Genomic DNA, 26,269 nt, shown 5'->3' on the forward strand with positions numbered 1-26,269 from the left:
TATACATTGTAAATGTGTTTTTGTATAGTATTGTATAAACTATAGTATTTTTACTGTTTTCAGCATATTAATTTAGATGAGGTTGAAAATGTAATTGAAAAGAAATAAATGGATTGTAAAGTATCAATCTTGGGGGGGCTCGAAGATCAATCTTGGGGGGGCTCGATGGCACGAACACCACTCCGCTTATGCAGGACCCCATACGCAGGACTAACTATCCTAGCTTCGAGAATAATATTCGAATCGTAGACATCCTTAGCAAGACAAGCCTTGATCGCCAAACGGTTGTTGAGCAATTTCTGAAGAAAAAAGTCTTCGAAGAAGAAAGTATCAATCTAAAAGTCTTCGTCGCTAAGGTCCGCTTTCACTGCTCTATTGATGGTCGAGCTTTCTCTTGGCATTTTAGTAAGACTTTCATCCTCGTCGTCGTCCGTACGCAAACTGCCATCTATCACTGAAATTAAAGAATGGCAGAGTAGAGTGCTTTTCCGTAAAGTGCTCAACACATGCGCCCGTGGCTACCTACATCTGTTTCCTCCCATTTCTAAATCACTTTCGGATTCCTCTGAGCTCATTGAGCTATCCAATGGGCCAAGCTCATCCTCGATGCTACCGATCATTTTAGAGCGATCTTTACCATTAGGTGACACACCATCGTTTCGAGATCTGAACCTAGTAGAGCCACGATCGCGATTTAATAGCTCACTTCTTAAGATACGACGGTCTGTTTTCAACTTCACATCATCACGCTCGTCGAAATCATCCTCCTCTTCGTTTTCATCATCTGACTCTATCAGTCCTTCGGGTAGAATGGTCATGCTGCTGTCGGTTATTCTAGCCACCGGAGAAGTTGGCGTTGGTGTGCGGTTTTTGCTAACAAGCTGAGCTCGGAGAGCATCGACACAACGGATGCGAACTATGTACTGTTCGTACATACCTTTCAGCTCAAATTCCAATTTTTCAAACTCCTCCAAATAAGCTGGTCGCACTTTTTGAAGTGCCTGAAGACGTTGCCGGGATCGCTCGAGCTCGGACGTTTTACGCGATATTTTGGATGCCAAATTTGTGTTTTCGCCTTTCAACGTCTCCAGCGTTGATTTGGAACTGCTCAGTTTGGATTGCAGCGAAGCAATAGCATTCTTGATGACTTTTTCGGTCGTAACCAGTTCCAGCGATCGCGTAGACTGAGCGTTGCGAATTTCCCTGTTTATCAGTTCCTTTTTAAGCAAATCATACAACGCGGCGCCTCTATTTGTTAGCTCCGACGAAAGACCGCGCACTTTTTTCAGATCGTCTATTTTGTCTGATAGATCAATTTCAACATGCGACTTAATCAGCTCCTCTTCGTGACCGGTCACTTTGGGTGACGAAATGAGTAGTGACGTAACTTTAAGTAGCTCCTTTGCGGTTGCTACGGAGCTAGCGTACAGTTTTCGCGGGTTTATTTTAATGCTGGATTTCGTCACCAAAAACTCGGTTGCCGAGCGCACCAGCAGAATACGTTCCTGTTCTGACCTCGTACCGCCACTAAGCACCAAATTTGGCTCTAGCCGGTTTATGAGCCATTGCAGAATGTCCGAGTATGCTTTGAAACTTTCAGGCCCACCGTACGGTGTATTGAGAACGGATATGGGAATGTTATTTGGGTATCCAAGTAGCTTCAGTTGCTCAGCGAGATCTTTAACGATAAAAAGCAGCAATAATATAAGATGAAACAGTTGGTTTTGTATTATTTTGACGGCACAGTTCACATGCAAAACAATTTTTCTTCAAACGAACCTCGTACATCTTTAAACGCCATTATTGATTTGGTCACTTGTGTAGTATGCCTTGTGTACGTGAAATTGGTTGCCATGGTAGTGCCTATTTGTTGTCCCATTGGCAAACTATCAGCACCCAAAGGTTTACAAAGGCCCGAAAGTTGACGCACCAATTGTTTGGAAAAATGTAATAATACTACACACAAATCAGTTGCTAGCCTGTGAAGCCATGCCTGCCATGGATGGCATGCAACGTACAGGAACCTTTGCTGAAATTCGCGAAGGAAATCAACCAAGCATCATAAACCACCCTCTTGAAAGATGTTTTGCTTTGAAGCCTTTTTCCCTATGACATTGTTGTCTCTTTGCACTGGCTTCGCCTAAAGTCGTTACAAGCATACGCGTATACAAGCCTACGGGGGGTATTTTTTTGTTGTTATTGCACGACATTTCACGTATTTGTCGATTAAACGGGAGCTACCAGGGTGTGTGTGTTAGCTGGTGTGCTGCTGCAGCTGAATACGAAAAGCCAGTTGCTTTCCTGAAGCGAAAAGCCCGTGCCGTCATTATCGCTCGCTCAATATTGGTCCCAAAAGTTTGGGCTGTGTGCAGGTGCAGCGGAATTTGTGAAACCCTTTCTAAGGCGCGCCTGTGCGTAACGTGTGCGCGGGTGAAACTGTGCGACTGTGTAGCGTGTGGTGTGCTAATCGTGGTGTTGCAAGCCCACCCGTACGGGGCCATGAGGATGTAAGGAAGCAAACGCGCCCGAATGTAGCCAGCGCACGGTGCGGGGTGTGCGGAGAAACGAACGCCCTAAAGGTAGTCATTTGTTGCTTCCACAACCAACCCTGCCAGCCCAAACCACAAGCGCTACAATTCCGCGAACCAGCGAAACCGGACGGCTGGTGGCGAAGGGCTTCGATGAAGAGCGAAATACTCGCCCTGTACCACCATCATTACCGCCACCACGAGCTGCACCCAGCCAGCGTCGACCCTGCAAGGGCCACCAGCAGCAGCCCCGGCGATTCAGGTACCACCAAGGGCTGCCTTCCGTCAGCTTTTAAGCATTGATTGAAGGTAATTGGTGTTTGTGCTCGGTCTGTGCGCCACAAAAGACGAAAGGGAGGGGTGGGGGGAATCATAATTTTATAAATAAATACCGCTGCTTCGTGGAGCCACCCTAGCCGCTGTCTGTCCGCCCAACCTTTTGCCAGCCTTTCGATCAACCCCCTTGCCCCCTCCTTTTCCTCCCGTCCCTCCCGTCGGATAGGTCGCATGCGCGGTCGCCCCTTCCAAACAATCAACCCACTAAGCAAGCAACCGTTCACCGGCCACCAATCAACTTGGCACCCCCGAAATCACCGTAAAAACGGGCCTATTCGCGTATGCCAGCGTGATTTCAGCGACGATAATGCAGGGCTTTTTCTCTCTCTCGCGCGCGCGCGCATCCATCAGTGCCATCGCAACACGCGACCTTCCCGTGAGTGACAGCTCGCCGTGGCGCATCTGTCATGTGGTGTGCACAGGTGGTTTGTAATTAACGAGACACGCGCGATGCAGATGCATTTTCCGCACCGATTTGCTAGTGAGGGGATGCGGGGAGAGGGGGGATAGTGGCTCGAAGCTCGTGCGTGTGTGATTTTGTTTTTTTTTGCTTTTTTTGTGCATCCCTACCGCCGTCGATGAAGCGCGTCTATGCTCCAAGGGTGAGGTGTCGAATTTGGTTAACAACGAACCGGACGACCGGAAAAGCGGGTATCACGATGCGGTAAAGTAAATACATGCAGCATTTGGACTATCTCCAACATCTCTTTCCCTCCCCCCCCCCCACCCACATGGTTGTTATCGGAACCGGCGAATCGACCCCTCAACACAATCAACGCCGCCCTAATCTAATTCCAGCCGCTGTGAAAACAACAGCCCAACAATGCAAACACACTGCAAACATCGCTGAAAGCACGCACAATTTTCTAAATCTTTCGCATTCGCAACTAACCGTGTCTCCCCCCTATCTCTCCCTCTTGCTTTGCAGCTTCCCGTCAGCTTATCTGTTGCATCATGCTAGCGCCACATCGGGGGACCAATCTGTTGCCGCTGCTACTGCTGGTGCTGCTGCTGCTGCAACAACGAACCGCGCTGCTGGCCGTGGCGTAAAGCTGTAAAAACGTGCGGGTTCTTTTTTTGTTGTTGTTGTTGCGCGTGTGTGTGGCCAGCAGAGGCGCACATCCAATCCCACACGGCCCACCGACCGGAACCTAACGATCCCCGCACTCCTCCAGAGCTCCGCAATGTCTGACGTAAGTACTAGCTTGAGCTGGGATTGTTAGTTGCCCTTCTTTTGCAGCCGGAACCGCGCACGTTCCGACCATAAAGCGTTCCCCGGTAGCAAGGGGGTGGCCATGTGTGCGAGCGTAACAATCGATGCCCACGTATCGGTGCGGCTGGTTAGTGCTAATCATGTGCCAATAACCAACCCTTCCGTTCCCAATAACAACCGTTCGCAAAAAAAGGTAGTAAAATTCATCTTCAACCCCGCCCGGAGCCCATCTCGCACCGAAAATAGCACCTTCTTGTAAGCCTCCACGTTTTTGTCGTGACGTAGTGTCCCCCGCTGGGTTGCATCTCATGTCGAACGTGTGGTTTGGCAGAGAGGTCATTTTTTTAAATTGTCCTCTGGTTGATTTTCGCATTGGTCGAATGGTCTTGCAGTTGCATCCTTCCGACAGGCTCGATTAGCTTGACCGAGCAAAACCACCCCCTATCCCAGCCGTTTGATGGTATGGTGGTAGAATGTATTACAGCGCCCTAGTCCTCCCAGTCCCGCAAGTGGGTGGTGAGAAAATAAATATCTACATGCGAAAGATAAAGCATTTGTGTATCTTTTAGAGTCAATTACGGTGCGCGTGCTTGCGGTTTTAGCGTCCGAAGGGGCCACAGGACACATCCCGGATGGCTGTGTGAGAGAGATAAAGCCCGCACACACGCCCGTCAAGGTATCGGCACCGTGGTCAGAGCAGCTGGGCTGTGGTAAAACATCCCAGGTGGGTTGTATCGGCGCGTTATGTACCCGCACATGATGATAACCGTCTCCGACGTCAACCGTAGAGTGCATCGAGACCCAGCTCGTCTGCTCGGTTGAGCGATGGCCGCAGTTGTCTGTCGGAAGTAGTGGTGGGTGTAGGTAGCTGCCAAAACAAAAAAAAAAACTGGCCACATCTTTGGCACAGTTTGGGGCGTTGGGTGGCGTAATTTACTGAGGCAAGCGACGAACCAAGACTCGGTAGAGAGGATGGACGAAATGTAATCCCTTATCTCGATACGGACTGACAGCAGTGCTACGTTCGAAAGGTTTCAGTTCCGCTCGAGTTAGTACCCTCGGGTTCACCATCCTTGCTTGCTGCTCTACTCAGGTGTGCAATTCAAGCCGACAAGGTGTGTTGCATGGAGCTGCGAGATTAAATTGAAACGAGTTCGCGTGATAGCGTATTGCTGTATCAACTTTGTGTCGACGAAAGGCCTTTCGGATGTTGGGCAGGATCGTGACGATTGCTTCCCAAAAGGGTCGCTCGAGCTGTGATCTTCTCGCTTATCATCCGCTCCGGATGACGTCGTGAAGGTTGGCAATTATTCCGGTGGTGGATTAGGAAAAAAAATGTAAAATTTAATATGTAAATCTAATTTCTTCTCGCACACTACGGTTTGCAACTTTAGCAACACATAGGGATACGAACAATTTAGACAGTATGCACAATAACATTAAATCAAAGTCAATATTTTTCATACATTTATCGAAGCATTGTGAATGCTCTGATTTATTCTGTGCAATGTGAAAAAAGGTCTTTATATTTTCGCTACTAATGTGTTAATAGTTTTTCGTGCACCATATCTTACATATCTGATGTTTATGGGAAATCCACACTCTATCGGTGATCGGAAGCTAATTCCAAACCTCAGCGAAAAATGACCCTTCTTGAAGCAAAGGAAGTTATCAAACGCCTTACTATGACAGTCGATCTATCTTGTGGTTACGTGAGCTTTTCAAAGGCAAGAATGAGGCCTGTAAACAAATGGAGGAAGCATTGTATGTGAACATTGCTCGCAGTTCTAAAGCCAATTAGGAGTAGATAAAGAAAATTAACGCTCATATCTCGATGTGCGTTATCATTTGTACAAGTACATTTTTGTTATTTTTGCTCTTATAAGTTACCTTTATGTCGTTATCGTGTATCATTCCAGGATTATAGTTTTTCTGTGGTAATATTTATAATTAATAGTACAATTTATAAGCGCACACTTTGATATGCGTTTAAAATTTTGAAGTCAATTCGTTCTGTTGCCTACGTAAACTATTTCGTTATCTTTCATTAGAACTGCTTAGCTGAATGATGCAGGGTGAACAGTATATTCTAAGGGTAATCAGATTTACAGTCTAGTCTAGTCATACTCTGGCAACTTTAAATTGCTACTCAACATTTAAAAACTAACTGAAAACAGACTCTTTGGCTATCGAACCACTCGTTTTTCGATTATTTTAACTTTATAAATTATGTTAAAAAACATAAATTAAACAAATGTTTTACTATACCGATATTATGGAAAAAGCATCTGGTATATACTGTAGTAGAGTATTAAAAATAGTTCCACATCGAACTGCACACGTTAGTGCAATATCGTACGATGAAATGTAACGGTTAATCGAATTGATTGAATTATCTTTATTTTAGTTGCTTCACAAAACTATGACCGCAACAAATAAATGGCCTACTGAGGATTTAACAAGCTATTCTTCTCCAACAGACGGCATCCATTTATCGAACTTCGACCTCCTTCACTACCATGCCCCCGGTGCTGACCGACAGTCAGAAGGGTTCCATCGAGGACATCCAGATCTCCCTGGCACCATATATCCAGTCCTACCTGAGTCAAACTGGCCGCCGTCATTCGTGCTGCAGCGTAATGCTACCAGTCGCGTTTGAGCGAGCTGCTCCGAGGTCCTGGTTTGATCCTCGCTTCGATTCACCAGTCCTCGAGGGCCAATACCAGGCCAGTGTGTTTCCCCAGCTTCGCCTCAAATTCCGGTAAGTAATCCTGCTGGCAAAGGGTCCTGAGAGAGAAGAGTACCTAACCAACGGGAAGTGTATTAACTGCCACCTGACTCTGGGATGTTTGCCGGATGTTCATCTGCATGTCTCTGCTTTCAGCTTCGCACTGTTCTACATTCTGCTCTGTTCGCTCGTATGGCTGCTCTACTTCCTGCTCGATGGTGGCCCTACCATCTTCACCCTGCTGACGGTGGCAATCGGGCTGCTATCCCTATTTGCGCTCGCCGGCTTATGGGTGACACGGACCGACGTCTACCGCGCCCACACGAACCTGATCTCGTCCTGTTGCGCCATTATGCTGTGCATGTTCTCGCTCTTTTTGCTCCTGCTGACCCGCGAAGCCCTCAGCCCGCTTGGCCACTTTTCTATCTGCATCGAGATCGTGATGCTCATCTACACCATCATCCCGCTGCCGCTGTGGCTCTGCTGCACTATCACGCTGGTGTACTCCGTCTGCTTCGAAGTGCTCTCCTTTCTCCACCAGACGCACTACGACTACAACTCACGTCCTGGCGGGCAGCCGGCGTCTTTACCGCAGGTGACCACCGCTGGCCACACGGTGGCACGCCTGTTGGCGGAAGAAACGGGCATGCTGGCGGGAGGTATTGGCATCGCGGCTTCCACCGGTGACTCCGGTGACTCGTTCGTCTACAAGATCGTCCTGATACGCGTGCTGATACAGCTGTGCGTCCACCTGCTCGGTGTGCAAATCCTGATCATGACCGTGGTGCGGATGCGTGGAACATTCATGAAGGTCGGACAGAACCTGCTCGTTCGTCGGCAGCTCGAAATGGAGAAGCAGCTGAAGGAGAAGATGATCCACTCGATGATGCCACCGAAAGTGGCCGATCTGTTGCTGAAGGAGAGCGGCAGCGTACCGAAAGGGACCAGCTTCGATCATTACCCGGCTTCGGTGGCCGCACCACGCCGCACGACGCCATCCGATTTGAAGTCACTTTTTCGGCCGTTTCACATGAACCGGATGGAGAACGTGAGCATCCTGTTTGCGGACATTGTCGGGTTTACGCGCATGTCGTCGACGAAGACGGCCGAGCAGCTGGTGGAGATATTGAACGATCTGTTCGAGCGGTTTGACGACCTGTGTCTGGTGAATGGGTGCGAAAAGATCTCCACCCTTGGCGATTGTTACTACTGCGTGTCTGGATGTCCTGAGCCACGGCCGGATCATGCAATCTGTTGCGTTGAAATGGGGCTCGGTATGATTGAATCGATTCGCGTATTTGATGCACAACGGAATGAGGGTATTAAGATGCGCGTCGGAGTTCACACTGGCACGGTTCTGTGCGGTATTGTCGGCACCAAGCGCGTTAAGTTCGATGTATGGAGCAATGATGTAACCCTCGCGAATCGGTGAGCAATTGTTCGGTTTTTTTGATTATCTTAAGAGTCGGCTTTAGAATTAAGAGCTAGGCCTGTTGAGTTTTGCTTTGTTGCAGCCTTACGCGGTTTTATCTTGAAGCTTGGAACTCGAACTGTATCACAAGGTGTTCAAAATGCTGCAGGCTGCAGTTTGGAGTCTCCTAGTGTAACAGATAGTTAACAGTTCCTATTGTCTAACATTCATGAACAAATGATAATATAAAGTGCATAAGAATAATCGAAAATGGACAGTTAATTTAAATACATTGGCAAAATTTTGCTGAAATGAAGTGGATAAGTAATATAGATACTATTATCGAAGATAGACATAAACTAGATGGAGATAACTAAATGGCTTAAACGAACAAATAAGAACAAGCATAATGTTACGAGGCTTCTGCTTATATGGAATTTTATTAGCTCCTAAACCTTTATGAAACTGATGTTAACGATCCATTTTTTGCATTCTTTGTAGTATGGAATCAAGCGGTAAGCCAGACCAGGTGCACGTATCTGAGGAAACCTGTGGATTTTTGGGAGATTCGTACATAATCGAAGAAGGCGAAGAAGTCGACGGTAAATGTTTATTAGAATATTCACCTTTTCGTAGCAAGCATAACACTCACGTCTTGTCTTTTACTTCGCATTTCCAATAGGCCACCGGACCTACTTTGTGCTCGGTAAGAAAGTAGACCTAATCGGCTCAGTAACGGAGGGTTTATCGAGCAGCATCGGTTTGCCAGTGGACATGAACCTGCTAGCTTCATCGCCTATGGATGAGCTAGCATATGCTACAAGCGAAGAAAACCCCGAAAGCTCTTGTCTGTCCCGCAGTGCCACCAACCTCTCCGGCATTCAACCCGCGGTTCCACCGGCCTCACCAGCCGGGCCCGTCTTTTTCTCGTCACTGCATGCATCACCGGTTTCGACGCCTCGCCCCAGGATCGCGTCCTTAACGAAGATGACGAAGTTCCTCAAATCAGCCGTTAAAGGTGACGCCACTCGGCTGCTGAACCCGTCCCGATCCGGACCGGGCGGTGGTGTGGGACCGATCGTAGAGCGGCCCAAAATCATCATCAGCGCGAAATCGATCTCGAACGGGTTCGATTCCGACGACGACCTGGAAGCTGGCCCTGGAGACGGTACCAAGCTAGGCGCTCAAATGTGTTCCTCGGCAAGTCCGCGGCAATCGGTCGCACTTGAGGCAGGTGGGAGCCATCCTGCGGCCACGGTTGCCACTGGAACAACGGCAACACTAGCGTTGCACAACGAGCGGTGCCGCAGGCAGGACGAGGACGCGACGACACTGGCCACCGACAAGTTGCACCAGTGGAAAGTAGGCAAGCTACTGAAGCGGCAGGACACGTTTTGCACTCCGGACAAGGAAGGCAGCCGAATCTGTGATAGTAGTAAAAGCTGTGACGAAGATGTGCCATGTATCGAGAGGAGCAATACCCGCGATGGACGCTACGGGGGTGCGAACGGTGGCGGGAGCGGCAGCAGTAGCAATAGCAATAGCAATAACCCGAATGCCACCAATGGAAGCTACCAGCACGTACCGATCGTGATTGTAACACCGCGTCCAAGCTGCTACACGCTGGATGTTGCGAATGGTGCGATCGCATCCTGCAGCAGCAACACGCTCGGTGGACGAAGCTGCACCGGAACGGGCCGGGAGTGTGGCAAACCCGGAACCGGAACAGGTTCAGCTTGTAGTCCCGGTGAGAACACCCACACCAGCCAGGGTTCGGTGTTTGACGAAATCATTGACGTGCGATCGTACATTTCCCAATCGCGCAGTGACATTTCCCCGTTTGCGCGCACTGGCAGCTACCGTTCGCAACCGGATCGTTCGTCGATCATCCACGAAATCGCACTGACGGCGGGTGCGACCGGAAGTAGCGGTGGTCCGGCGTTTGGAAGACCGCGCAGTTCAACCATCACGACGACGCACACGTGTTCCGAGGCACATCCGCACGTGCGGCATGGTTCGGTTGTTGTTTGTCCCAGCTCACGGTTACTTGCCGCCGACGGTGCAAGCCTTTCCCCATCGGCTACATCCCGGAAGGACTCGGGCATCCGTTCGAACAGCCGGCGTTCGAGCATTCAGCACCAGATTATGCTGATGAGCCAAACTGTGGCGCTCTCCGTGCATCGTGTGTCTGGTTATTTCACAAGCTCACAGTCCAGCTTGTCAGGTGCGATGGTCACGTCCGGGACGGTGGATCATCCGGTCCCAGTACGCGCCGGCCGACCCAACGGAAGCATGCGTGCGATCGGTCCGGATGGAAAGTGTTGCGTAGGCGTAAAGGAACCACATCCCGATCCGTTAGCCGCCTGTCTGCAGCAGTTAAGGAAGCAGTCCGATTTGCAGCTGATCCGGTGCGTCCGGGATAATGCACGCTCGCAGCGCAGCTATCTCGTGAAACCTCCGCTTTTGCCGGTTTCGCTGCGGTTTAAATCACACCCGATGGAGCAGGAGTTTCGCTCGAAAGCGCACCGGTTTGGTAGCGAAAGTGGTGATCTCGAGGGTGGTGGTCCTCCTACGCTTGCCACACCAAAATACAACACCTACATCGATATGCTGGTGTCGTTCGTCGTGTATCTGGCCACCTCGATCTCGCTGTTCCTGCTCTCACCGTCGGTGTACCTCGAATCCTACAAGGTGTGGGTGTGCATCTTCGTGTTCTTCAGCACGGTGCAGCTGTTTGCGCTATTCATCTGCACCAAGCAGGTGTGTCGACGCACTCGCAAACCATCCATACGCCGATCGCGACCTATGGCGAGTCGTAGCTGTTACGATTGCTTGCTCCAGCTTGCATCCAGCTGGTATCCTTGGCACATTTGTGGTGGGATCCTGATGTCACTGCCCGTCATTTCGATCCTTTCCAACTTCGCCATGATGGACGTGACCAAGTTCCGGGTGTTCGAGTTCCACTATGGCTTCCTCATGTACATCTGTATCGTGCATTTTTGTAACTTCACTCAGCTCAACTGGTGGATGCGGAACGCGATGGCGTGCGTAACCTCAGCGGCCTTCGTTGGCATCGCCGTGCGGCACATGGTTGCCCTGCAGGCACTCGAGGTTGCCACCACGCTGGCTGGGAATGGAACGCTCGGAAGTGCTGACGCCAGCAATATGCTGCACCGTGCGCAGTTCGATTGGTTCAACAACTACCGAGTGGAGATCTACGTCGATCTGCTGCTTCTGCTCGTCCTGGTGTGGTTCCTAAACCGCGAGTTCGAGATCGGCTACCGGTTGAGCTTCCACGGCAGCGCGGTCGCAAATCAGGATAAGATACGCGTGCAAAACATGAAGAACCAGGCGGACATGCTGCTGCACAACATCATACCGAAGCACGTGGCGGAACAGCTGAAGAACACGGCCAAGTACTCGGAGAACCACCACAACATCGGCATCATCTTCGCCAGCATCGTCAACTTCAACGAAATGTACGACGAGTCGTACCTCGGCGGGAAGGAGTACCTGCGCGTATTGAACGAGCTGATCGGTGACTTCGACGAGCTGCTGGCACGGCCCGAGTTCCGGTGCGTGGAGAAGATCAAAACCATCGGCAGCACGTTTATGGCCGCGTCGGGGCTTGATCCGAGCAGCCGGGGTGAAAATTACGAGCACCTGTACACGTTGCTCGACTTCGCGCTGGCCATGCAGCAGGTGGTTGAGTCGTTCAACCGGGATCTGCTTGAGTTTAATTTGATTATGCGCGTCGGGTACAACTTTGGGGATGTGACGGCGGGTGTCATCGGTACGAGCAAGCTGTACTACGACATCTGGGGTGATGCGGTCAATGTGGCCAGTCGCATGGACTCGACAGGAGTAGCGGGCCGGGTGCAGGTGGGTAGTGAGTGCGTGCCCGTGCTTGGTGAGCGCTACGATTTTGAACCTCGCGGTAAGGTGTACGTCAAGGGCAAGGACCACATGGAAGTGTACCTGCTGGTTAGCAAAAAACCGGACCTATTGGGACCACCAGAACTAGATATAGATCCCGTTTAGATGACTGCCTGCACGAAGGAATGGTGCTGTCTGGATTGGAAGGCACGTATCTACATCGAATAACATTTCCTTTTTTAGCCTAGCGGACAATTCGTGCATGCGCAGAGGATGTGCAGCTGATTGCTCGATTATTTTTTCATTACCAAGAGCTGATTAATCTCCGTGGTCTCGAAACGATGAAACATTTGTTTCTACAATGTGGTTTTAAGGAAACCCGACGAAAACTCCATGGGCATAATTCGAATTTCAATATTGATCTATAAAAGACAAAGCTACCAAGGAATGGCCGAGTTCAGCCGGCTATATATTTCCGTTATTATAAAAGAAACCATCGCCATCGAGCCGATTGTACTAAAGCACTATTGTAAATGATGCACAAGTAGCAAGAGAGTATACTCATGAATCAGGCGATGAACAGTATCAGGGTCGGTTAGTATAAGTGAAGAAAAGCGACATGTAAAGCGACCCGTATGCATGTATCGTAAGAGTCCGCACATGTGAAATAGTTTAAAAAAAGGGAACGCTCTTGCCTATAACCTCCTCAGATGAAAACTCAAAGAATAGCCATGATCGGTTTCGCGTTTACGGACGAATATGTCCATCTCGGGTGCCCTAGCTCCCGGTAATAGTAGTGATCCTTTGGTTGCGCCCCGCCTTTATCTTGCCCCAGCGTATTATAATTCTTAAGGCAGCAATCGTATCCATCGTCGGCGTCAGACGCTGAAACGGTAGTGAGACGGACCAACGATAAGTGCAGGATTTTATGGTATCCTTTCGGTGAAAGCGACAACCACCTACGGGTACAGTTGCACATTAGGGTCGCTATCACCAGGATATTTCACGTGCGCGTCGTCCTTCGGGTGTGCAAGTACTATTTGTTCTTTTTATTTTCTTTTTTCAATATGCTCTATGGTCGCTTTTAACTGTACATCACATCGCCGGCGTTGCAGACGAGCAGGTGGCAGTACCGGTTGATATCTAACATATCAGGATACATAAATTGCTGCTACCTGGTGGTCTATTACAACACGTTTATACTAGCTATCGCCTACAAGTGTTCGCACGCTTGCCAAACTACCCTTAGTAAAGCAACTTAGAAACTGTATACTGTATACTGTAGTAGCCAAAACGCGACACGGGCTACTAACTGTAATAACGATAGAATTAATTTCCACACCACAGAGTGTTGGACGTCGTCATCACAACGGAACTGGAACATAAAAGGAATTCAAGATACTACGTACGTGCCTTCTCTTTGGACTATTTTGTACTTTAAATTACTTAAAAAAAACAAAGCCGTTAAACATAGTAGGTGGATTTGAACGGAGCGTAGGAGGGTTCGAGTACGATGAAACGGTGAAAATGCAAAGGACACGAGCTATTGCAGCAAAACGGTACGTTTTGCAAGGATCGAGAAACGGGAAAGGTCTAATCTGCCGGTTAGCTTATCTTGGTTAGATTTGGTTCGTCGTTCATTTGACCGCTCCATCACGAACGCCCTGCTGACTACGTGCCAAGTTGTACATAATTTTGTTGCGTTGACATATGAGTAAATTAAACCAACAGCAAGAAACGAAGCGAAAAATCAACTAACATTTTACCGATCGAGCAAGTAGAGCTGTTACTTTTAATCTATCGAAGGCGCCTAGAAGCGAAAAATCAAACATCGTTATATTGACTGTACTGTCGTAAAAGATTTCAATCTATCAATCCTTGCCAAAATGATGATTTCTAGCTGACAAGGCTTTACGTTTAAATGCCATTGCTGTTACGTATATAATATACACATATTTAGACAATATATATATAATATATATACATATTTATCTTTTTTATGAAAGTCACGTCGGTTAGCTGTGATCGAATTGAAATATTATGTTATCGTGTTTTAATAGACACGAAAATGACGCATTACGACGGTGCACGCTATTTATCATTCCCCTTTTTCAAATCACGTCGTTCTCATTCGAGTACTCTACGGTCATCACGCAAAGCAAAGCATATCAAAATTTATCAATGTTGGATGTGTAGGAGGGCAAGTAGAAACAATCGTTGTTTTTAATCTGATTATACTATATTGTACACCACATGGCGGGGTTTTTGGGTAGAGATGCGGCAACCTGCAAAACCGCACACCGACTACTCCTGCGCTACGCCATTCGTTTATTGTGCCAGAAAAAGGGTTAGGTCAACTGATGTGCGATCGTGAAACGTGTGCAAGATGGTCGCTACAAGCGGTATCACACGTGCTGAGCAAGATGAAGTTTGCTACATACATATACAAACACGCATAAATGGAAAACGCCCGATGACGCAGTCGTTTAGTTCTACCCATGAGAAGTTAGAAGGAAAATCATTGGCCTTTATCTGTAACGACAAGGGGGAGAGAAGAGGGGAGGAAGCAGGCTCTGGAGAACGTATTTTAATAAGTGTTTTTGAAGTTGACACTTTTCCCCCTGTCTGAGAGGGGACTGTTTCAGGGCGTAGTTTTGCGTGATTTTTTAACAATCCCAAACTGACCAGCATCCTAAACGGAGGCATGAGACAATGATGAGTAGGACAGGTGCGATGAATATCAATCGGGATGGTTTTGAACAAACTGGTGGAAAGTAGTTTCGATGCGAGCGAAAGAAGAGTGTTGCGTAATTTTGCTTCACAATGTAGAGTTTGCCAAACCATGAGATGCGAGATGTCAGAAAGCAATAAGAACGATACTTCCGTCGTCAGCAAGGATATGAGATGAAAGGACAAAAAGGACGCGTAACAGGCGACGTTTGCTTCAATACTCACCACACGTATAACATAAGACTAACGGCGTTAGACACCTGTAAGAAAACAGACGTGAAAGGTAGTCTGTTGAAGCTGTGGAGAACTGTTACACGACATAACAAGTATGCGAGTGCTGCAGAGTATTACGCTCTCGTGCGAGGTTTAAACCTAAGTACCCTGAGCTCGAAAAAGTCCCCTACTTCTCCTCAAACAATTGTTTTGCCATAGCTCGTCCACAAAAGCGTCCTCATAAAGAAAAGGGACACCTGACGGGTGTATAATTGCGGGAGGTCTCGTTTCAGAGAGAGGCTCAGAGTTGATGGAATTCAAACTCACATCCCAGGGGCAGATTCAAGGATCCAGGGTCCATGAGAAGCAGACAAGTCGTCTGCAGCCATGTAAGTAGCAGTACAGGAACAGTTATTCACGAAACGCTAAATGTGATCGAGTATTATAGAACAACCTGATCTCGCCGGGGTTTCCCCCTTCCGGGGGGGAAACGTAAGCTGAGGCAGGGAGCAGGAATCTAACGTAGAGGACCTAATGCATAAACTAAAATAACTCGTGCGCTACTTGGTAACCGCAACGTCAAAGCTGGAATAAATATATTGAATCTACTACCGACGCGCTAGAGCGGTTTGCTTTTACTCCTTTGTCATCCTGACCACATCCGCCTGCTGTTAGTACTACTCCTCTTTCTCCAGCGTATATTCGTGTATATGAAATTTATTTCCTCGAACGTTGCGGGCTCGAAAGCCACAACCTGGTGCTCTGCAGGTGTTGCGTGCAAACGTGCTGTAGTCGAATGTACACTTCGGTAGCTTGCGATGTGAACCACCTGCAGGTGTTCCTCCGGTGAGAAGATGCCAATGCGTGCCAGTGCTTGCGTGTACCTTGTGGCAGGGTGTGTCTGGCACCTCAAAACGCCTTCTTGGCCGGTTCCGGGAAGGCTTCCCGGGCCGGTATGAAGCTCAGCATCATGATGTGCCTCGCGTACGCTTTCGTCGTCCGGAACAACGCATCCGTACCGTGCAGGCGATCGAGTACCCCAAGAACGCCGAAGCATTGGTTGAATCTGGTGGTGGAGAGAGAGAGAGAGAGAGTGTGTGTATAAAAAAATCCATTCAGTGAAGGTACGCAGTGAGGCAAACGAAGACGACGACGTGGTCTCTTACTTCAGGTGATGAAAGTCGTGAGCTTCCGGACTGGGAAAGAACGGCAGATGATATCCCGAGTGGGCGTTCAACGTGGACAGAATGACAAGCGTAAACCACAGCCAAGCGACCGCCACGTGGCTACCGAGCAGGAAGATACCGAGAAATGGCGGCACCAGGTTGCTGAACACGTGCTCGATCGGATGGCAGTAAATGGCGGTGATGGCGATCGGAGCCGTCCACTCATGATGCCGCTTGTGGATGTGCCGATAGATGTGCCGGTTGTGCAGCAGTCGATGTGCGTAATAGAAACCAATCTCCTCGATAAAAATGCAGAAAGCCAGCTCAGCCAACACCCAGTGGAAGGTTGGAAGTTCCCGGAGGTCGTTTAACCCACGAAGCCTCATTGCCTGGTACATGCAGTAGGCCATCGGAATACCGACGATGGTTTGATTCATCAACACGGTTGCAATCACCGTCGCAAGTCGTCGCCGATCAACAGGTTCGTTCGTTCCTGGTTGCATCTTATAACGTCTGATCGCGGCAGGTCTACATGTGACGTCAAAAAGCGTGTAGATACCTCCAAACGTCCAGTACACCGCCATTGTGAAGATGGTCGTGCTCAACACCCACAACCGGGCCGGATCATCACCGGTAAAGTCGATGAAACGATCCCATTGTGCCTGCCAGAAGTCACCGGATGCCCCCCAGAATCGCTGTAAATGCCTGCAAAAGAGTGTACCTGAGGATGAGTGGACATGGTTCACGACTCGATTGAGCCTTCTCTCAACTCACCAGGTTAGTGTGTTGCGGAAGGCCGCAAAACCAACGAGAAAGAAGCTCACGATCACGAGAAAGCTGTACAGTGATGACAGCAGCCTGGGGTTGTGGGATTCCATCGATGTTAGTTGATTGGCCGGTTTGCTGTCACTCGCAGCTGTTGCAGGTGTTGTCACGGGTCTGCTGCCAAGCGAGGGTTCTCCTGGGTCTTGCTCCACTCTGGCACTGTCCTCCATCTTTCCGTGGGATGCGTATGAGTGGGCAAGAGAGCGTGAACAATGAATTTGCTTCCTTTTCCAACTGTTCGAAACAGGTTATCTGTTGCGTATGAGGACACGTTTGTGTTATTGCTGTAAATCATATTTCAGAAACTGTTTCTAGGCTTGCATAGTTTCTGGACTTACGGAAAATCCGTCTTATTCAACAGTATGTTGATGGCATAAAGGTATCAACACATTCTGCACATTGAGTAGGTTTATTTATTCAAACAAGGCGCGTAACCAAAAACGCCATTGTACAAAAATATTTAGAGTTCAATTCAACTCAACTTAGTTCTTAATGCAGTACCAATATATAATACTTAATCCCTTTTTGCTCCACGTAACAAAGCAAAAAAAGGAATGGTATACAAGAACATTTCCAACAAAGAAAGATCATAAACGGATGGATGTGCAAGAAAAGGATGTGTAACTAGCTTTAACTACGATTCCCTTTTTTCGTATCATCTCGAGTGTCCTGTAATTGCCATCTTATTTTGGTATCAACATAATCGACAAGTTTATGATGCGTAGTACCTTTCGTGTTACTTTAAGCGACCTCTTTTTATACTTTTGCGACGTTATACCACGGATGCGCCACACTGTTTAGTGATATTTACTACGTAACCTTAAAATTGCTGCTCAAGGAACTCCAACGCAACGGTCGAAGTAAATTCAAACACAGACGTTGATGTACTTCCGCTTGTTTTGGTATTGAATAGCGTACTAACCAACAGTACAGTAGAAGCAAAAGTCCAAAAGCTCATATTACTTCACTAATTACATGATGAATTAATGGAGTAGATATACTTTTCACACTTAGCTATCCAAGTAGACCTCCTGCAATATCTCGACACCCGAATCGATGGCGCACTTCTCTCTCATACCACACCTCCCCCCCTCTCTTTCTCTCTCTCTCTCTCTACCCTTTTCCTCTGGGGGTGTTTGTTTATATTTTCCCGAGAAAATGTTGTTACTCCAAAGAAAAAAAATCGATGCATCGATTTTTCGTCCAGTCTCGCCTCGCCTTCAGACCGAACCCTTTGAGGGTGTTTTCCCTCATTTCCCCACCCACACCATCCCCTGGGTGCCGGTCGTTTCCTGCGTTACATAAAACGATGCCCGGATGCCGAATTGAAAGGTCAAGGAAATTGGCCATGCGTCACTTCCGGAATGGCGTCTCGGAGCGCCGCAAAGTAAACAAAGGCAATCGAGTTATGCAACGGTGGCAGCGAAATTGCGCGCTTTTGTTGCATTTCCTCACCTGCACATGCACATGCAGTTTAATTGAGTTTCGAAGGTGGTCAAAATCACTTGAGCCGCCGGAAAAGGGGGAGCTTTGTTTTTTTGGTTCACTCACCCACGCTACCTACCCTCGCCACACAAGTCACTATGGTTATGTTTTGATTGCGCGAATGTGCAGGATCTGTACTCGTGGGTTCCGAAATCAGCTCAGCCACGCTCCTCGACCAGATACGAACTGGCGCTGGCAAACATTCGCCACAAGGATATTCGACGCAATTGAACGCCTCGCTCCCCAATGGGGGGAAGAAGCAAGCGGGCAGCCTGGAATGGTGGGAAGAGAAAGCGCCATTCGTGAGCGAAAGCGAGAGAGAGAGACAGGTCCTGGCACGGAACTCGCTCCGGGAAAATTGCGTCCACAATCGAACGCTGTTGCGCCGTGCAATTGCTCATCAACAAAGCAACATTTCACCAATACTGCCACGCTTTGTGCTGGAAGACAAAGCAAACATAAACACCCAAGCGTGACAATGTTGTCCGGTGAAAGTGTCACACATCAGATGTGCGATGACATCGATGGTGTCCTTTCGTGGTGGAGGCTCCCTCATTGTAGGGATAATAAGCAACAAAAATGCGTTGTTTTTCAGCTTTGTGCGTCACGTTTGTGCTACAAGTATCACACAGGCTGATTACACGCGATAGCGTTCGCATTTTGCTTGAGGTCATACTTTGAAGGTCACGCCAATTTTGGGCCGCCACCCTCGTTCTGTGGGAACGAAAAGGGTTGCAAGGGGACACCCGGCTGGGGGTTTGATTGGAATTACACGAAAGAGCGTCGTCCTGAGTGTCTATAGGTGCGAGCATTACTCTTTGAGTGTGTGGCACCCTTCTCCGGATGGCTGGAAGCGAGCGGCGTGTGCGAAAGAGAGATGACGTACGGGCGTAGTTACCACCTGCGCAATTTCCACTTATTATTAATACCGACCGCAATTATCGCGCCGATAAAAAAATGAGAGAAAAGACTATCGTACCCCCCTCGACCTGGAAGCTAGCTCTTGACGGCTGTGATAAAAATACACAAAGCGCTAAAAGAGCATTTCCAGCGACAATCTCGCGCGCACTTTCTCTCTCTCTCTCTCTCTCTGTCTCGCGGTTTTTTTTTACGATAAATGCAATTGACCCATTTCTTCCGGGTGCAGTTGCAGTTTAGCCACTCTCTCCTCTGACGGGATTTGTTCGCTTTGTTCGCGATCGAGTGCAAAACAAAAACAATCCACACGCACACATGGGGCGTCAAGGGGTGAGTCACGCATGCATGCATGCACAAATGCAGCGTTTGCTAACCTTGAGCGTTTAATGAGGCACTTATCGCGCTAGATGCGAAATAACGATGAAGAGACAAAATGTGTTCTGCTTTCGTCACGGGAAACGGATCCCAGACCGACCGATAATCGCACGTCCCGACCAATACAGTGAAGCTGGTCGTCTTTCTTAGCCCCCGGCCCCCAAAAAATTGACCTTTCGAACCTCGCTTTGCGCTATTTTGTTTTCACGTGGAGCAGCGTGTTTACATCTCGTTCGTCGTGATAACGACCAATGGTGGTTTGGCATCTGAGAGGGGTATATTTTCGCCCAATAACGCTGTTGCCACCGTACAATGGCCCGATAGCGAAAGACGTTAAGCTGCGTGCGCGGCTATGACGTTGTAATTGTACAGCAATTGAAGCTACAATTGCTCCCACCGGCGCCTGTACCACCACGACCATCAAAGGAGGCTGCGATGTGTGGCCACGCACACACGTGCACCCAACCCGATCGACCTCCCGCGGTCTATTTCATCTTTATTTGCAAGCACTAGCCGATCCGACCGGATCAGTGCGTCGGTGTCAACGGACGAAGCGAAACACGATCCGTTTAAGAAGCCGATCCTTGCCTTTGAAAGCAGCCCAGCGCGTTTGACAGTTGTTTTGCCTGCCGAAAAACCCATCATGTCGGTGACGGTCGAGCTGTTCGATCTTCCGGCGCATCAGTTCCGGGTGTTTTGGGGAGCCACCGGGAGCATGTGGCAGTCACTTTGGGATCGCTTCCTGGACATCACTGGTAGGTAGTGAGGACGTGCGAGGTATTAGAGCGTGATAATGGTGGGCTTATCGGTCAGTCGTTTATGTTCTCGTTATGTTCCCGTAGGTGACAACCCGCTTGTTCTTTGGACGCTTGGTTCCTACGTGTACACGTCGGTGATCTACTGGAGCATTGGTCTAGCGTACACCCTTCTGGATGTGACAGGTCGTCCAACATGGCTGCGCCGGTACAAGGTGCAACCGGGTACGAACGAACCGGTTGATGGACGACGATTACGTTCCGCCATCCGGCAAGTCCTGCTCAACCAGATCGGAACCGGGCTTCCGCTGCTCTTCCTAATGTACTACCTGCTTCCGGCGGAGACGCGCGACAACGTCCGGCAACTACCGACGTTCGTGACCGTCTGCTGGCAGCTAGCCGTTTGCATCCTTATCGAGGAGGTGCTGTTCTACTACAGCCACCGATTGCTCCACGATGGCCGTCTTTACCGATTCATCCACAAACGGCACCATGAGTGGACGGCTCCGATCGCCATTACCGCAATGTACGCTCATCCTATCGAGAACATCCTGAGCAACTTGCTACCGATCGCTGTTGGTGTTTGGACCACAAGGTGTCACCTTTCGGTTGCTTGGCTTTGGTTCACGTTGGCCATCTCGAACACGCTGCACGTCCATTCCGGTTATCATCTACCGTTCCTACCCAGTCCGGAGCAACATGATTTTCACCATCTGAAGTATACCCTACTAGCCCTAGCTGTTTAGCTCGCGTTCCTTGCGCATTCTCATGCTTATGTCGTTTTCCGACAGGTTCAACCAGTGCTACGGTGTGCTTGGTGTGCTCGATTGGTTCCACGGGACGAACGATCTCTTCCGCCGCTCAAAGCAGGCCCAACGAGATTACATACTAACGACGCTGGAACCGGTGCGGCAGACCCATCCCGATCAGTAACGGTTTATCTTCTTGGTTTCAAAAGTATATTTTGACGTAATAAAAAATATATATGATAACAATACTTTTGTTGCTGCATTTCGTCTAAAGATAACTCACAGTAGTCCAAAAAGGGTGGCTTTTTTCATGTTTCGTCCCGCCGACCCGGACGGCATCTTCTGCCACCTGTCTAAATTGCGCGTGGAAAGCATTTGGCGGCCATTTTGTGGCCGCATGTATGAGAAAAAAGAAAACCAGAGAAGAGGGGGCTCAGACCTAGCTCAACCTAGCCTCCTAGTGGGCTTCCGGCCAGGCCGGTGCACCCAAGAATGTGTTTGTGTGCGAGCAGGTTAGAAGGCACTTTTATCGCTTTAATCGTTAGTCGCGGGAGGAAAAGCCGGCCAAACCAACCAGCTGATATTCGCTATCGGAGATTTCAGTAGTTGTACATGCCATCGATAAGGAAGTCCATGCGCCGGTAGTGCCGCGTAAGCCAGAACTCCTTCGCACGCCGGTACGACAGCAGAAACAGCCCGAGGAGGAGCGGGATGGCGAAGATAAGCGTCACGATCGGGGCGACGTACTCACGGCGGCTGTTGGGTGGTTCACCTGCCCCAAGTCCTGGAGGTAGTAGCTCCTTCGAGAACTGAGCGAGGGGCTCATCAACGCGCAATCGACCGCTACCGTCGACGGGATCGTTTGGCATGACGTAGCCCGGTTTTGCCGCCTGCAGCAACCGTGGCTCGTCCACGATCGAGAAGGTGATCTTTGGCTTTCTTGGAGGCTTCGTAGTTGTCGCGATCGTAGTATTGGTGCTGGTCGCGGTTACGGTGGTGCTCGTTGTACTCGTGTTGCTAACCACGGTGGATGGTCGCATCGTGACAGCCGAGCTGTTGGTTGCGGGTGATTTTGATTGTGGTGGTGATGGTTTGGAGGTGGACGTGGTGGTGGAGGTTGAGGATGCGTTTGTGACGGTGGTGGAAGTGGCCACGCTTGCGGTTGTTGCGGTTAACGTTACATTCGATCGCGCTACCAACACCGTGCTGGTAGAGCCATTTTGCGTGCGTTCGGTGAATGCTAGGGGTGGCTTGCTGTCGACTGGGGGTTGGTCAGCTAGGGTGCTACCCTTCGTCACTGGTGCCGCCTCATTGCTGACACCCTTCCGGGCCACAATGCGCTGTGCGCGATCGTGGTGGTGTTCCGGGATCGGTATGGTGGAACCATTTTTGCTGTCACCTTCGGTTAGCATGGCCTCGATCACTTTTGACACGGTTGTGTTGACACTCGGTACGGGCAGCTTGGCGGTGACAGATTGCGGATGTTCCTTCCCATCCGTGACGCTCGGAGTCCCGGTGCTCAACGCTAACGTTGCACCAAGCAATATGCACACTGCAGCTACGTGCATCCTGCACAGATTCACGACCGCCACGTTTAACTCGCGTGATAGCACTCGCTTGATGGTATCACTTCATCGCTGAATGGAAGGCTTAACTTTTTCAACGTTGCCTTGTGGCGGGAAGGTGAGTTGCCTTTCGTTTGCGGCCGTTTTATCTCATTTATTCTGCTTGCGTTTCACTTGGCTATACCCTTTAGTACCAGCCGTACCAGTGAGCTTTGTTTTTCACTCATAAATGTCCAACAGCACGTCACGTTTGACTATTATTGACTTAGCGATTGAGCTGCCTTAGCTGAGCCACTTGTCTCGACAACGCACAGTGGGGGAGTTTACAATTTTGGTGCTGATTATTGCACCCCAGCGACGACTCAAAATGTCAAACAAGCTGGTGGGCTCGTATTAGTTTTTTTTTAAATTTCGGCACATGAAAACGGCATCACTACACTCTAAATGAACGGCAACGAAACTAAAATTGAATACAGTTTCACAACACTCGCCTAGATGCAATAAAGACCAAAAGACCAATAAAGACGCTACTAACATTATAAAAAGAAGAACATTATAAGTATCTGCTTCAACAACGGCACCAAACTTAATGTTCACACTGGCACACCTTGGTTTTGTTTTTTTCTTTCCTTTTTTTACTGAAATCCAAAATGAGAATGGTTCACAATCAACCGAGCAGTAGGAAATTACGAAAAGCTTTGCCAACAACAAATGCAACGTGAAGCTTCCGAGACAACTCACACGCATATTTTGACACAGCAAACGTCATGTGTGGTATTTCGATATTTTTTTAAATCAAACAATCGTCATAATTAGATCGTTTCATACTGAGTTTTCAATGAATGAATCACGTACAAGCAATCAGTGGTTACACGTATTTTTTAATTGATGCATTACTGTGTTTGTTATGGCCGTATCGTTGGTTTTCTTGTGACTAAACTACAAACAGTTTACTTATCATGGGGTTTTTTTTCACACATTTTTAACGTGAAATGAAACAACGCTTTCCTCTGGAATTAAGCTTTTTTCTGGAATTCTGTTCGGTTTGGTCAAACTATATCAGGACGACATTTTCCGAGCATTATTGTACATTGTTTATAAATCATTTTATGCCCTCTTGAGTAATCATTATTTATTGTCATCCTTAATTAGCTCTCTATCAAATTCAATACTTCAATAAATATCCTTTAAATAAAATAAATTTACATTAAATTTATGAAGCTATGTATAGGCCACTTTTTGCACTATGTATAAATAAGCAGAATATAATTTAAAAAGATCTTTACATTACCGTCCTATGTTATGTGTACACTTGACAACAATTCGTTAAAATAACCCGTCAAAATGAGGATTTGCAATGGGTTTGAAATGCTTTTAAACCGATGAATACGTATTTTACTTCCCGCAATTTTCTATCCATGTAACTAACTAATTTTAGATTATTTTTTCTGAAAGTAATAAAGATAATGAAATATATATATATATATATATATATATATATATATATATATATATATATATATATATATATATATATATATATATATATATATATATATATATATATATATATATATATATATATATATATATATATATATATATATATATATATATATATATATATATATTTACAAAGCGTTTTTATCGCTAAGAAAGACAATGTTCATAAGTCGAATAGGACAATTCACGAATATTTGCAATACTCATCCAGCTGACTAGGGAAAGAAACATTATTCAGCTCTAATAGTAGCATGATAGGAAATGTTAGGAAGCGGCATTGTAAATAAAACATGATGAATTTAAATTTAAGATCGTCAGTGTTACAAATTCAATATGCGAAACATACAAAAGCTTTGAACCTTGATTCAACGAAAGAAGTCAATTCTTTTGACACCAACGATGATTCGTTAAATCCTTCAACAAAATAAAAATATCGAAAAAAATTAAAGCAACTTGTTGATGAGTGGTAAGCACATTGGACTTACGCTCCCAACATGAGACAAGCAATACAGAAGGAGCTTTCAAATACCAGCTACCAGTTGTGCAGACTACCGCATGATCAATATATCGAACTTTTTCGTAAAAGTGATCTGGTGAAACAGCTGTTTGTTCTTGCCCTGAAAGAAAACAAGACGAAGATGATCTTCCAGCTCTCATAATCATCGCTCAATTCTCACAGGCCTTTTAAACTCTCACGAAAAACTCACATGTTCATACTCGGAAAGCATGACAGAAAGAGCTATCAAATACCAGCTACCAGTTGCGCAGCTACCAGTTGCGTAGTTACCAGTTGCGCAGCTACCAGTTGCGCAGCTACCAGTTAAGCAACTACCAGTTGTGTAGCTACCAGTCGTGCAGATCATCAGCAGCTACCAGTCGTGCATGTTCAATAGATCGCGCTCTTTCATTGAAGCTATCTGGTGAAACAACTGTTTGTCCTTGTTCTGGGAGAGAGCAAAACGGAAGTGATCTTCCAGCTTTTTCACTCGTAATCTCATAGTCTTTTTACATTCTTTTCAACGCGGGAAGCATAACATAAGGAGCTATCAAATACCAGCTACCAGTTGCGCAGCTACCAGTTGCGTAGTTACCAGTTGCGCAGCTACCAGTTGCGCAGCTACCAGTTAAGCAACTACCAGTTGCGTAGCAACCAGTTGTGCAGCTACCAGTTGTGCAGCTACCAGTCGTGCAGATCGTCGGCAGCTACCAGTCATGCATGTTCAATAGATCGCGCTCTTTCATTGAAGTTATCTGGTGAAACAACTGTTTGTCCTTGTTCTGGGAGAGAGCAAGATGGAAGTGATCTTCCAGCTTTTTCACTCGTAATCTCATAGTCTTTTTATATTCTTTTCAACACAAGAAGCATGACATAAGGAGCTTTCAAATACCACCTACCAGATGTGCAGACTACCGCATGATCAATATATCCAACTTTTTCGTAAAAGTGATCTGGTGAAACAGCTGTTTGTTCTTGTCCTGAAAGAAAACAAGACGAGGTGATCTTCCAGTTCTCATAATCATCGCTCAATTCTCACAGTCCTTTTAAATTCTCACGAAAAACTCACATGTTCATACTCGGAAAGCATGACAGAAGGAGCTATCAAATACCAGCTACCAGTTGCGCAGCTACCAGTTGCGTAGTTACCAGTTGCGCAGCTACCAGTTGCGCAGCTACCAGTTAAGCAACTACCAGTTGCGTAGCAACCAGTTGTGCAGCTACCAGTTGTGCAGATCGTCGGCAGCTACCAGTCATGCATGTTCAATAGATCGCGCTCTTTCATTGAAGTTATCTGGTGAAACAACTGTTTGTCCTTGTTCTGGGAGAGAGCAAGATGGAAGTGATCTTCCAGCTTTTTCACTCGTAATCTCATAGTCTTTTTAAATTCTTTTCAA

The 26,269-nt window shown here is 47.7% G+C and overlaps 5 protein-coding genes across 8 annotated transcripts; 2 read left to right on the plus strand and 3 right to left on the minus strand.

Moving 5' to 3' along the window:
* Window positions 1–273: 273 nt before the first annotated feature.
* On the minus strand, window positions 274–1,801 carry LOC128729127 (clusterin-associated protein 1). The gene is made up of 3 exons (XM_053822776.1): window positions 1,780–1,801; window positions 527–1,678; window positions 274–454 (listed from the first exon to the last, which is right to left on the minus strand). Exons 1-3 carry the CDS (start codon window positions 1,799–1,801, stop codon window positions 336–338), a joined length of 1,293 nt encoding a protein of 430 aa, XP_053678751.1. The 3' UTR covers window positions 274–335.
* Window positions 1,802–6,554: 4,753 nt separating this feature from the next.
* On the plus strand, window positions 6,555–12,257 carry LOC128728772 (adenylate cyclase type 9). The gene is made up of 4 exons (XM_053822418.1): window positions 6,555–6,838; window positions 6,962–8,233; window positions 8,718–8,818; window positions 8,899–12,257. The coding sequence occupies exons 1-4, from the start codon at window positions 6,597–6,599 to the stop codon at window positions 12,255–12,257; spliced, it is 4,974 nt and encodes a 1,657-aa protein (XP_053678393.1). The 5' UTR covers window positions 6,555–6,596.
* A 3,246-nt stretch (window positions 12,258–15,503) lies between these two features.
* On the minus strand, window positions 15,504–18,610 carry LOC128729340 (fatty acid hydroxylase domain-containing protein 2-like). Of its 2 annotated transcripts, none has more exons than XM_053823016.1 (4): window positions 18,591–18,610; window positions 16,976–17,196; window positions 16,202–16,906; window positions 15,504–16,101 (listed from the first exon to the last, which is right to left on the minus strand). In XM_053823016.1, the coding sequence occupies exons 2-4, from the start codon at window positions 17,194–17,196 to the stop codon at window positions 15,945–15,947; spliced, it is 1,083 nt and encodes a 360-aa protein (XP_053678991.1). In that variant the 5' UTR covers window positions 18,591–18,610; the 3' UTR covers window positions 15,504–15,944. The 2 variants fall into 2 exon arrangements, with proteins under 2 accessions (XP_053678991.1, XP_053678990.1); XM_053823015.1 differs by lacking the exon at window positions 18,591–18,610 and adding an exon at window positions 17,755–17,914 and having other exon boundaries at window positions 16,976–17,278.
* A 1,754-nt stretch (window positions 18,611–20,364) lies between these two features.
* Window positions 20,365–21,502, plus strand: LOC128728244 (fatty acid hydroxylase domain-containing protein 2-like). The gene is made up of 3 exons (XM_053821864.1): window positions 20,365–20,559; window positions 20,647–21,277; window positions 21,351–21,502. Exons 1-3 carry the CDS (start codon window positions 20,448–20,450, stop codon window positions 21,490–21,492), a joined length of 885 nt encoding a protein of 294 aa, XP_053677839.1. The 5' UTR covers window positions 20,365–20,447; the 3' UTR covers window positions 21,493–21,502.
* A 142-nt stretch (window positions 21,503–21,644) lies between these two features.
* LOC128728242 (uncharacterized) lies at window positions 21,645–23,510 on the minus strand. 3 transcript variants are annotated; one of them, XM_053821863.1, is made up of 2 exons: window positions 23,481–23,510; window positions 21,645–23,400 (listed from the first exon to the last, which is right to left on the minus strand). In XM_053821863.1, exon 2 carries the CDS (start codon window positions 22,874–22,876, stop codon window positions 21,908–21,910), a length of 969 nt encoding a protein of 322 aa, XP_053677838.1. In that variant the 5' UTR covers window positions 22,877–23,400; window positions 23,481–23,510; the 3' UTR covers window positions 21,645–21,907. The 3 variants fall into 3 exon arrangements, with proteins under 3 accessions (XP_053677838.1, XP_053677837.1, XP_053677836.1); XM_053821862.1 differs by having other exon boundaries at window positions 21,645–23,364; window positions 23,481–23,509; XM_053821861.1 differs by having other exon boundaries at window positions 21,645–23,313; window positions 23,409–23,497.
* Between the last annotated feature and the right edge of the window lie 2,759 nt (window positions 23,511–26,269).

The sequence above is a fragment of the Anopheles nili genome, chromosome X (assembly GCF_943737925.1).
Source record: "Anopheles nili chromosome X, idAnoNiliSN_F5_01, whole genome shotgun sequence".
NCBI lineage: Eukaryota > Metazoa > Arthropoda > Insecta > Diptera > Culicidae > Anopheles > Anopheles nili.

Bases quoted from the DNA above. Each gene is read 5' to 3' on its own strand.
- LOC128729127 (XM_053822776.1), bottom strand. From the start codon at position 1,801: ATGGCGTTTAAAGATGTACGAG. The intron at 1,679-1,779 runs GTTCGTTTGAAG...TTATCGTTAAAG, and splicing joins GGCGTTTAAAGATGTACGAG to ATCTCGCTGAGCAACTGAAG. The intron at 455-526 runs GTAGGTAGCCAC...CTTTAATTTCAG, and splicing joins AGAAATGGGAGGAAACAGAT to TGATAGATGGCAGTTTGCGT.
- LOC128728772 (XM_053822418.1), top strand. From the start codon at position 6,597: ATGCCCCCGGTGCTGACCGACAGTCAGAAGGGTTCCATCGAGGACATC. The intron at 6,839-6,961 runs GTAAGTAATCCT...CTCTGCTTTCAG, and splicing joins CAGCTTCGCCTCAAATTCCG to CTTCGCACTGTTCTACATTC. The intron at 8,819-8,898 runs GTAAATGTTTAT...CATTTCCAATAG, and splicing joins AGAAGGCGAAGAAGTCGACG to GCCACCGGACCTACTTTGTG.
- LOC128729340 (XM_053823016.1), bottom strand. From the start codon at position 17,196: ATGGAGGACAGTGCCAGAGTGGAGCAAGACCCAGGAGAACCCTCGCTT. The intron at 16,907-16,975 runs GTGAGTTGAGAG...ACTCTTTTGCAG, and splicing joins TTCCGCAACACACTAACCTG to GCATTTACAGCGATTCTGGG. The intron at 16,102-16,201 runs GTAAGAGACCAC...CTCCACCACCAG, and splicing joins CACGACTTTCATCACCTGAA to ATTCAACCAATGCTTCGGCG.
- LOC128728244 (XM_053821864.1), top strand. From the start codon at position 20,448: ATGTCGGTGACGGTCGAGCTGTTCGATCTTCCGGCGCATCAGTTCCGG. The intron at 20,560-20,646 runs GTAGGTAGTGAG...ATGTTCCCGTAG, and splicing joins TCGCTTCCTGGACATCACTG to GTGACAACCCGCTTGTTCTT. The intron at 21,278-21,350 runs GTATACCCTACT...GTTTTCCGACAG, and splicing joins CATGATTTTCACCATCTGAA to GTTCAACCAGTGCTACGGTG.
- LOC128728242 (XM_053821863.1), bottom strand. From the start codon at position 22,876: ATGCACGTAGCTGCAGTGTGCATATTGCTTGGTGCAACGTTAGCGTTG.